The 12294-nt window shown below is 37.2% G+C and overlaps 1 protein-coding gene across 1 annotated transcript; it reads left to right on the forward strand.

Annotated features, from left to right (window-relative positions):
• Positions 1-11121: 11121 nt before the first annotated feature.
• On the forward strand, positions 11122-12066 carry LOC104857866 (olfactory receptor 52R1). The gene has a single exon (XM_010617937.1). The coding sequence runs from the start codon at positions 11122-11124 to the stop codon at positions 12064-12066; it is 945 nt and encodes a 314-aa protein (XP_010616239.1).
• The last annotated feature ends 228 nt before the right edge of the window (positions 12067-12294 follow it).

Genomic DNA, 12294 nt, shown 5'->3' on the forward strand with positions numbered 1-12294 from the left:
AAAAAAAAAAAAAAAAAAAAAAAAAAAAAAAAAAGACAATATGAATAGTGTCACAATGAGCATAGGCATACAAGTATCTCTCTGGCATGCTGATCGCACCTTCTAACCTAGAACTACAAAGCTGTGCTGTATGGTAGAACCATTTTTAGGGTTTGTTTGGTATTTTTTTTAATTAAGCCCATTGGTACATTTTAGATATACATAACAATCCCATTCACCATAGGGAATTTGTACCTGTACATGATATATCTTGACAGTATTTTCCCCATTTTCCTACCCTCCTTTCAACCCCTCTTGCTCTCCTATTTATAGAAGATCTGTTTCCATTTTCTTCCTTCTTTTCTCTCTTTATTTATTTATTTTCCCCACTTCTTTTTCCCATTTGAACATTTTCCTCCTACTTGACAATATCTATTATACATTTTAGTCCTTATTTATACATTTGGTTTCTCACATCAGAGAAACAATATGATATTTACGTATGTGTTGCTTTTTTCATTTATGAGTATAGTCTCAAAGTGCATCCATTTACCTAGAAACATCTCAAGTTTAATCTTTCTAATGGCTGAGTAGTACTTTGCTGTAAAAAACAAAAAGAAGACATCTTATCTATCCATGCATTAGTTGATGGACATCTGGACTATTTCCAAGATTCAGCTATTACAAGCTGTGCTGCTATAAACATGGGTGTGCATATATCTCTGTGGTATGGTGCTTTTAATTCTTTTAGAAAGATACCAAGGGGAATAGCTAGGTTTAATGGAATCTCTAGTTTTAATTTTTTGGGTAATGTCCACACTGATTTCCACGGTGGTTGTACCAGTCTGGACTCCCACCAACAGTACAGAAAAGTTTCTTTTTTCCTGCAGCCCCACTATCATTTGTTACTGACTGATTTCTTGTAATAGCCATTGTTTCTTGAATGAGATGAAATTTTAGCATTGTTTTAATTTGCATCTCTTGAATGACCAGTGATGGTGAACATTTTTTCATATACTTATTTGCCATTTCTACTTCTTCATCTGAGAAGTGTGTATTCCTTTCAGATCCCCATTTTTGGATTGGGTCGTTAAATTTGGGAGGTCTACTTTTTTTTAATTCTTTATGTATTCTAGATATTAGTCCTTTGTTGGAGGAACAGCGGACAAAAATTTTCCCACACTATGGATTGCCTCTTCACTCTGTTGGTGGCTCCTACAAAAGCTTTTTAATAAGATGAGATCCCAGTTGTTGGTTCTTTGTGATAGTTCCTGTGGGATCAGGGTTTTGTTCATCAAGGTTTTCCCCATGCAGTGTCTTCCAGTATTCCACCTATTCTATCTTTCAGTAGACCTAGTGTTTCTTTTTAAATATTTAAATCTTTGACCCAGTTTTATTTTTATTTAGCGCATGGTGAAAGATATGGTTCTATTTTTAATCTTTGGCATGTGGAAAGCCAGTTTTCCCAGCACCGTTTATTAAAGAGGCTTTCTTCCAGTGAAAGTGTCAAAGATAAGGTGTCCTAGCACGCCTGGGGTTATGTCTCCATCTTCTAATCTTTTCTATTGATCCTGGTTTTTTGTTTTTTGTTTGTTTGTTTGTTTAAGTTTTTTGAGGAAACTCTATTCTGTTCACCATCATGGCTATACTAATTTACAATCACATCAACAGTGTATAAGATTTCCTTTTTCTCCACACTCTCATAGCAGTTTATTATTTTTTAGTCTTCTGCTAACAGTAAAAAAAAAAGTATAGTTTTGATTTGGATTTCCTTTATAGATAATGATATCAAGCATTTTCTTTTAGTTTTCATTAAATTTAAAGTCCATTTCCTGATACATAGAATCCAAGGAATACAAGACCTTACATTTCCTTTCTACTCTCCTCCCTCCTTTCCTAAATTTAGATTCATGCAACATAATACTATTCTAGGCAGCTAAATTAAATATAAATTAATAGGCAGTCAGTCAGGGGACATACGTAGAGTCAGGACAAAAGATGAAAATATACCAGAACTGTGTCTGGAGACACATCCTTTGAAAGCCAGGCCTGAAGATAAGGATGTAATGACCAGGCCTACATGCCCCGCTGAAGGATATAAAATAACAATATTTATATTATTTGGTATCACCTGGTGCAGTAAAGCTTTGAGAGATATCACTCACCAAAGTAGGTAACCAGAAAAATCTGTACCCAGTCACCCAGATGGATGACTGGTGCTTCTGGACCCATCCATTCCCAAGGTGCCTTTGTTCTTTCAGTGTACTCTTGCTATATGACTCACTTCCCTATTCAATCAGTATTAGCTAAGTGTCTATACTTGTGATTCTATAGGTTGATTGTAGTTTGACCCATGTTGTACCCACACTGTGACTTGGCTGTTCAATTTACCCCTGATGAAGAGTCTTGGCGACAACCCATTTTTGAGACCACTTATGTCTCTCAGGAGCTATCAGCAAATCTTTCCCATTCTTAGCTTCCACTGTTCCTTACAATTTTCTCTTAATTTTGGGGGACAAGAACTGGGCACACCCAACATATATCAGGTTAGAAGTAATGTTTCTCCTAGGTCAAGACTTCCCTGGACAGGATATACAAATCAATATACAGTCATAACTATGATTTCATATTATTTTTAGGTCACTCCTGTTTGGAAAGCAAATAAATCTTGAAATACAATTAAATGTTTTTAATACAGAACATACAGTAGGACTAGAAAAAAATGACATAATACTATATTACTAAATCATTTCACTATATAAAAGGTAACATTCATCAAAAGAAAGCTGATTATTTCCTTTTATTCTGATTCAGTTTCTCATAGTTATATCCATTTTAAAAATTTATTTTAGACCATGATTTTTTTGGAGAAACTTTTATGTTTTTCTGCAATTCAAATTATTTCTTGTTTTGCCTCTTAGCAGAATAAAAAACAAACTTTCTTTATGATTTAACTAATGATTTATGGCTACTTGTTCATAAGGATAATTAAATACGTGAAAACTATGATGAGCGTACTGATATCCTTGAGGTCTTATTTAAATAAAATTCTGATCCATTGGGTCTGAAGTGGGTCCTCAGTCTCAGTTTCTCACCACTCCACCTCTATGGCCATGTTCTGTACAAGATTCTAGTATGTTCTTTGTCCCATAGCATCTTAGACTGATTTATTCCTGTGATTATTTTATGTGGTATTCTTGAGTAAATGCAATTTATGTTTTATTGTTGCAGGTGAAATTTAGTGCATATTTGTTCCATTTATCCTTAACTTTTTTTTTCTTTTTTTTTTCTTTTTATTGAGGTTATTGGTACAATCTAGGTATACAATACAATTACATTCATCATTGGGATTCTGTACCTTTACATAATAGGTCTTGATTCTCATTTTTCCCCTTGTCCCTGCCCTCCCTTCACCCCTTCCTCCCCTCCCCATTTACAAACACTTTATTTCCATTTTTTCAGTTTTTCATATTTTTTTCCTCTCCCTTATTACCTCTCCCCCACCCTTCCCATTTTCCTTACACCTTTAGCCCTTTACTTCCTATTTCACATTATTAATTGTCTCATTAGGATCCTGTGTACTATTATAGTTTTTCACACCAGAGAAACTATTTGGTATTTCAGTTAAAGAAAACTCTGTATGAACATAAAAAATAGGGAATCCAAAAATAAAACTAAAAAGGAAAGTAAAAGAGAAAAGGCAATGATGTAACATCAAAACAATCCTTAATTCTGGAGATGAAAATGGTCCCTGAACATATTTAAATTGCTTCTCGCTCTTATAGTCTTATCTTCTTTTTTCATTATTTAGAGAATACTTTCTCATTTTCTGTAATCAAACCCACGTAGATATGACCTTACATATTTAGTACAATGTGTTACCCCTGTACACAGGGAAAAAAATAAAAATAAAAATAAATTAACTTTTCTAGACCAATATGGTTGTCCATTTCTGTACAATGCCAAGTCAACACAGTAAATTGGGATGACTTTTTCCAAAGTGGCAGCACCGTTAAAGTTTCCCAAAATTCAATTTATATATATATATATGTGTGTGTGTGTGTGTGCACATATATATATAAAGACTAATAATAGTATGTTATGCATCGATAGCAGCAACAGCTTTTCCAGGTTCTGCAGTCATTTGAACAAAATTATAGATATTCAGCACATTCCATTAAAAAAAAAAAACAAAGAAAAGAATAATATCCAGACAACAGCAAAGTTCTGTTGCTGCTGTGGTACCCGGCACCATTTTTTCTATTAGCCTCTTAATCATCATCTGGAAAGAGAACATTCTAGAGTAATATCATTAAATGTAGCTCTGATAAAGCACGGTCCCTACTATGTATCATAAAGCAGGTACTAGATATTTTACATTCATAGAGGTATGATACAGTATTGTCCTACATCAATAATACTAGATTCAGTTTTGGTTTGAAATTTACTTTGTCTGCAAATAAGATTGCTACCCCTGTTTTTTTCTGGGCTCCTGTCACATGGAGAATTGTTTTCTATCTTTTCACTTTCAGTCTATGGGCTTCTTTTTGCACTAGGTGTGTTTCTTGTATACAACATATTGTTGGATTTTGCTTCTTATTCCATTTTGCCAGTCTATTTCTCTTGATTGGTGAGTTGAGGCCATTGACATTGCTGGTTATAACTGATATGTACTGACTTATTATTGACATGTTATTGGCCTTTTGTTGACTCTTTTTACTTTTTCACCTTCTCCTTTTAATTTCTTGCCTTGCCTATTTGATTTGCTCTGTTGGGCCTCATGGTGTTGTTGCCTTCATTGTCTTTTTCTAGGATCTTGTTTAGAATTGCTTGTAGTGCTGGTTTGGTATTCATGTAGTTTCTCAGGTGTTCTTTGTCGTGGAAGTGTCTTATTTCCCCATCCATTTTGAAAGAGAGTTTTGCTGGATACATCAGTCTAGGTTGGAGGTTGTTCTCTTTTAGTACTTGAAATATCTCATTCCAGGCTCTCCTTGCCCCAAGGGTTTGTGTTGAAAAGTCTGCTGTGATTCTGATGGGCTTTCCTTTGTATGTGATTTGTTTCTTTTCTCTTACTGCTTGTAGTATTTTGTTCTTCTGTTGGGTTTCTGGGATCTTGATTATTATATGTCTAGGTGTAGATTTTTTTTTATTGTAGCTAGTTGGGGTCCTATATGCCTCAGTTATCTGAATGTCAAATTCTTCCCCTCTGTTTGGGAAGTTTTCTGTCATTAATTCTGCAAACAGCTTTTTTAAGTCATTTGTATTTTCTCCTGCTACTTCATGTATTCCTATCAGTCTTATGTTATTCTTCTTTGCATCATCTAGGAGTTGTTGGATCGATTTCTCATGATCTCTTACTGTTTTTAAGAGACCTCTCTTTTCATGGTCACTGACTGCAATCTTATCTTCTATATCTGAGAGCCTATCTTCGCATTCTTTTATTCTGTTGCGTACACTTTCAATAGAGTGTTTAATCTCCTGGATATCTGTTTGAATCTGTTTTATGGATTCCATTTCTTTCCTATGTTGGGCGTTTATTTTTTCCATTTCTTTCTTATGCTGGGCCTTCATGGCTTCTATCATGGTCCTGAGCTCATCTATTTTTTTGTCAGTTTCTGCTCTAGAGTCTCGAATCACGACTTCCATTTTGCTCACTATCTCTATATTTATCTGGGAAATTATTTCTGTTTTGAATTTTTCCAGAGCCTGATTGATCTGTTTTGTTACTTCCTGTGCTTTGAGTTCAGGGTGTCCTGGTGGTTCACTATCGGCCTTTACATTCTCATTTGCCCTACTGTTTGCCATTGGTGAACTGGAAGTCTGTCCTTGTATCTTGCTTAAGTGTTTTCTCATTTTAATTTTTGTTGGCGGACTGTCCTTGGTTTAATCTCCGGATTATCACCCAAATCTTCCTGATACAGTTGCACCCTAGCTTCTGTGTCTCTAACGACCCACAGACATTCTCATCTTCATAACATCAGAGAAAACAGCTCATCAAATCAACCGCAATGCTTTACCCCAACTGATACAATCAGCAACACATTAAGATCAAGCACAACTTGGACACTGACCACCCGTGGTAGTCACTAGTCTATCGCCCTTAAATCATTTGAATTAAATTGAAATCAAGAAGCAGTCCAGAACATGTCTACAGTGAACAAACTTTTCAATATAGTATATTTACCGTTTAATGGCTCAGACAGAGCAAGGATGTAAGACTCCTGATCTCAGTTAGCTGATTGCTGCACCCCCTGATGCTGACTGACCTTTGGCTGCAAGGCCCAGATTGAGTTCCCCATCCTTCTGAATGGTTGAACTCCCCAACGTTCTATTACAGGTTTCCCACGCCCTTTCTTTAAAGATGTTCAAAGTTGGGAACTCACAAAAATACCCTTGATGACCACCTCTGTCTTTGCAGAGTGGGTCCAAAGACTTGCACAGTCAGGAGGTCTGAGAGTGTGGGGGAGGGGGCTGATGGGGGTTCAGGGGCACCCGCGCGGCTACCTTCCCGGTGCTTGAGCGATGGCTGCTGGGTCGGGAGCAGGGGTGGTTCCTATCCTTAACTTTTTTAATTCAAGGAAATGTGCATAAATTATAATTGTATTTACTTCTGTTTATCCATAGTCTTTCTCCTTTTTCCTTATACAATTAATAGATTGACCTTGCAATCATTATGTTAAAAAATTTGTATCTAAGCAATTTCTACTTTTATTCTAGTACAGTGGATAAAACTACTGGCTTTTCTTGATGGCTAGAAAGGGAATAGTATTGTCCACTATATTAGACTAAACCATAAAAGTATTTAGATAAAATTATTTAGACCTAATATGCCTTAGAACAACCCTGCATGTAGAAGCTATTAGAAAATTTTCATTGATTTACAACCAGGTCTACAAGAATAAAATTTATCTTACCAAGCTGTCTTTGCAATCATCTCTTCCCCATTACTTAGATCACTGGATTGTGATCTTTATTGTTGATGCTACAAAATTCCACAATACTATTTGTTCTATTTGTCTGTATTTTCTTTCAATTCATTTTTCTTTTTTCTTCTTGATGCATCATTTTATTCTACTGGATAAATGTAGCAGTTTTTGCTTACTTTCTAATCAATAGATATTTGGATTATTTCCACATTTGGTTATTTCCACATTTTATCTGTAAGGAATACAGCTGCTGAACATTCTGATATTTTAGTGGATATACCGAATCTACCAAAAAGTATACACTTTTCAGTTCACAGCACTAATAAATGTCTGGAAGCTAACGGACACCACTTTGAGCACCTCTTATAACTGCAGAGGCTAAAGATAACTTGTGTTAATATCATGCTGTTTGGATAAAGTTACAGTTAAAATACTTATTATACAAGATTTTATTTTCAGGGTATGTACAATTTTCAGTGGACTCTGTCTAAAGCATTTCTTTGACATATGAAACCAGAAGTAGAAATTCCAGAGCTTTTCCATTTTTATTATACTGAGCACTGCACATACTCAAGTTACATGAGCAACAAAGGAAAAAATTTCAACTAGAAATAAAAATAAAATTTCAATATATATCATCAGCTTAATCTGCAAAATTATAAAACCCTGACTATACCCTTGATTCCTCATTTAAAAAAAATAGTGGCCCTGCTCACAGTATACTAATATTCAGAAGTAAATCACACACTTTGTGAATATGATTATCATAGTGAAACATGGGCATAGTGATATGAACTTGGCAATGTTTGTGGGTATTTTTTCCTTAAACACTTACGTGGGTACTTTGTATTTCATAAGGCATGTCTTCTGAAGACCTACTGCCCTGCACTCCGTGAATTAATTTTTCTTTCTATTTTTAGTGTTCTTATCTTCTTTTAATGTTTCATCACAAGATTTTTTTTAAATCAGGGATTGTTTACAAATTAAATAAGAAAATACCATCTGGGCCCTATACAGGGACTGAAAGAAAGGAATGAACAGTATCTCTTCAGGTTGAGTTGAAAGGGCTTTGCAAGAGGATCTTAATCAGAATTTTTCCTCTCTGGATAATCACCCGTTCAGATGTGGGAGATTTGGGAATTATTACTACCTCAGTACATACTGAAACATCAAAAGGTTGTCAACACTGCATCAAGCATACACTACTTGTATGCATACCTTAATATGTGTGCACACTGATGTTCCATTTTACAATCTGTGGCATGTACCTAGGCACGCGACTTCACAAAGCAGGTGATTTCAGTGACAGGCACTCTGAATGATTGCATCACACTAATCATACATACTCAAAGCAAATAATTGGTCATGCATTAACATATAAATAAACTTTACACATGCTCACATGCAAATCCAGTCCCATATAAACATGTTTAGTAACATATCTCAGATACATCAACAGACATGAAATATCAACAATTGCAGATTGCACAAAATCTTCCTTCAACTGTGAGTGGACATCCTTAAGTCAACAAAAGCATGGATATATAAGTTCTGCATACCCAGTTTATCTCAACAACAAAGTTTGTTGCACATATAAGTGAAGCTCTGAGTCACGTTTGCATGCACAGAGAGAGGAAAGTTAGAGGTTAATGCTTTCTACTTCATTACTGAGTCTCAGAGGAAGAGAGTGAGAATATGAGGCAGAAGGAATTAAGAGGAAGGAGACAACTAAAGCTTCGGGGAAGGGGCAAGCCAGGCATAGCCCTTTAAAGAGACATGAATCTGCAGCCTCTGCCATCTCAGGGGCTTTTTAGAACTGATGATGATCATGCATACCTTGGTCAAAGACAAAGCAAAATTCAGAATGAGTTCTTCCTGTGACTTAGGCATTTCTGCCCTTCCCAGAAAATAGTCAGACTCACAGAATCTCTAATAATCTGGAAGTCAAGGGGATACACTATGCAGAAAGGTCTGACTCTATGGAATCTAGAGGTATAGAGATCTAGGCATGCTACACTTCCTTCTGAGGTGAAGAGAAAGAAAATTGAATCTGTGTCCTTCAGGGAGACCTGGAAAGGTAGGCAAGCTGCCTTTATGCACAAACCCCTCCAGAAAGGAGGATGCATCTGAGCCCAACCTGCTCTATTATTATTGCTCTACAACTTATCTTTTGGTACACTAAAGCAATAAAACAGAGTCTAAGCTTCCCTGAGGCTATTTTTTAACAAGGTCTCACACTATTTTGTTTCTTATCCCTGCAAAGACTTGGACACAACGAGAAATGCTAGAACAAAACAATTCCCACACAAAGGGTGGAGTAAGGGAGATCCAATAGAAAACCTGGAGGTGCCATGGCTGGATTGAAAACCAGGTTCACAAAGGAAAGCTGAGCTCTACTCCATGGGAGAACATAGTTCCTGTAACTAAATTTCCTCAAACCAAAGCTGCACAGTCACTTTACATGTTAGACTTTATTTTGGGAAAACAATGAACAATTAAATCAGAAGTTAAGAGTGAAATCACTTTTGCTCTGATGTTGAGGAAGGATCTAGCTTAATTTCAACTTTCAGTGTGCACTATGCTCGTGAAAGTGCTAATTTCAGAAAAGAGAAAAAAGGACACTTTGAATAGTAAGGTGGATGAGGAAGGAGGTATGAACTGAAGTAGGAAATTACATTGGCCCTTTTCCCTATTACTTAGGGAGTATACCATTTTATTATTAAATTCAATGGCAACCTGATAAATTGCATTTCCATAGTGAAAACTTTTCACACCAGACAAAAATGACCGAGGATTTGTCCAATTTCTGCCTGCCTGCTTCCCATGACTTGGAGCCTTAAATATGCTTCCATGGAATTCATAAGGAAATTCTGAGAATGAGGGTGCTTGATTCCACGAAATACAAGGGAAAGAACAGAAAAGAGACACCAATGAACTCATTTCCAGCTCCAGCCTTGACTAGACGTTTCACTCTGCTCTTCCAAAGTTTACCCAAGAAAGAAAATCTGAGAACAGGATATGTGAGCCAGAAGAATGACAGAGAAAGGCTGTGCTACCTCTCTTCATGAGAGAACACTTCCCTGTGAAAAGCATTTCTTAAGGTTTGGATGTTAATGGAGAAGAAGAAAGGAAAAGAATTTTTGAAAGAATCTAAGCAATGTAGGAGCAGGAACATGGATGAAGACTCACTGCACCCCGAAGAGTATGCAGAACAGGTGAGCCCCGCCCCAGTAAGGCTCATGGGCAAAAGCCAATAAAGATGCTATTCCATAGATAGCATCATATCGCCAGGATGCCAGGAGCCTCCAATTCAGGGAAAGAGCAAGGGTTGTGGGTCCACATCCAGACCTGGCTCTAAGTCAGTGCACACATGTTCAAGCCTCTTTAATATCTGCTTTTCTATGATAGGGCAAACATCTCGGGTTAACCTAACCAGGGAGGGATTCCAGACCACTCTCTAATCAACAAATGCAGCAGTGTGTTTTATCAGAAGCCCTCACTCCTGATACAAATTTAGTATGAGATAGGGGTCATATAATTTAATTATTCTGGACTCTATTATTCTCTTGGTAAGTTGAAGATGGGTGGATTTATGTGGGTTAGAAACAACTTTAAAACCTGATAAAAATGTATGTCTCTTAGAGAGTCCCCAAAGTTGGGTTCCAAACTCCTGCTCAGTGCTATGGTGAGAAGACTTAGAGACAGAGTTAAAGAGACAGATATATATGCAACCAGGATAACTAATGCTCACACAAGCAAGGCTGAACAAGCAAAGGCCCTGAACACCAAAGCTATAAATAGTTATTGGTGACATCCTAGTTAGATTGAGGTAAACCGGCTACAAGGACTATGTAGAGTTGCTATGGATACATTGTTGATACAAGTAAGGCTTGTAAAGGAACAGACAAAGCATTCTTGAATTAGAAACAGAGCAGCCAAAATAGAGGTTGATTTTGAAGAAATAATTCCACTTGAATTTTCTATATTCCACCTCTTTTTGAATGTTATAAATGTGAAATTTAAAAATGCATAGCACACTTTTATGTTATAAATTTTTATTTTTTAAGTAGTTTGGTTTGGTTTAATCATTAAATCAAAATATTTTATAAATAACGGATTCCAAAAATTTATAGATAAAAATGACAATAACTGTTTTGATTATCATTTGCAGAAAATAGATTGCATTGGACACAAAGAATATAATATTCATTCATACATGTTCACTTTAAGAAACACCTCTTCTCAGCCTGCATCTTTCATCCTGCTAGGAATCCCAGGCCTGGAGAATGCCCAGTTTGGGATTGCCTTTCTGTTCTGTGTCATGTATGTTGTGGCAGTTGTTGGCAATATCACCATCCTACATATAATCAGAATGGACAGCACCCTTCATGAGCCCATGTACCTCTTTCTGGCCATGCTGGCTACTTCTGACCTGGTCCTGTCCTCCTCCACCCAGCCTAAGATGCTGGCCATCCTCTGGTTCCACGCTCATGAGATTGGATATCATGCCTGCCTCATCCAGGTGTTCTTCATCCACGCCTTTGCTTCTGTGGAGTCTGGGGTGCTCATGGCTATGGCCCTGGACCGCTATGTGGCCATCTGCTTCCCACTGCGACACCCTAGTATCTTGACTACATCCGTGGTGGTTAAAGTAGGGACTGTTGTGTTGGGGAGGGGGCTGCTGTTGGTGAGTCCCTTCTGTTTCATGATCTCCAGGATGCCCTTCTGCACCAACAGGGTCATTCCCCAGTCATACTGTGAGCACATGGCTGTGCTGAAGTTGCTGTGTGTTGATACCAGGGTCAACCGTGGATATGGGCTCTTTGTGGCCTTCTCCGTGGGCTGCTTTGATATTCTTGTCATCAGTGTATCATATGTGATGATTCTGAGAGCTGTGTTGCAGTTGCCCTCAGATGAAGCCCGCTTCAAGGCTTTTGGCACATGTGCTTCTCATATCTGTGTTATCTTGGCCCTGTATATCCCAGCCCTTTTTACCTTCCTCACCCATCGCTTTGGCCATCAGGTGCCCCGAGTGGTACATATCATGTTTGCTAATGTCTATCTACTGGTGCCTCCCATGCTCAACCCCATCATCTATGGAGTTAGAACCAAGCAGATCCGGGACAGGGTTATCCGAGGGTTTTGTGGAAAAGACACCTGAGCCAAGGATCAAAGCATCATTTTTCTCGAAGGACTCCATTAATCTGGAAACGTAATGAAAACATTTTTCCATCCTATTGCCTATCATCCATCAAAAATTGGCACAGAATCCAGCAATTTTTTTGAAAAAAAAGAAATTAATTTCATGATACCCAGAAGAAGATACTGCAGAGCTACGATGGCTTACTCAAACATGGTTGACCTATGTTCATCATCAAAGGATAGCTCA

This window comes from Fukomys damarensis, unplaced genomic scaffold, assembly GCF_012274545.1.
Source record: "Fukomys damarensis isolate Sample0158 unplaced genomic scaffold, DMR_v1.0_HiC HiC_scaffold_16, whole genome shotgun sequence".
NCBI classification, from domain to species: Eukaryota; Metazoa; Chordata; class Mammalia; order Rodentia; family Bathyergidae; genus Fukomys; species Fukomys damarensis.

Bases quoted from the DNA above. Each gene is read 5' to 3' on its own strand.
- LOC104857866 (XM_010617937.1), top strand. From the start codon at position 11,122: ATGTTCACTTTAAGAAACACCTCTTCTCAGCCTGCATCTTTCATCCTG.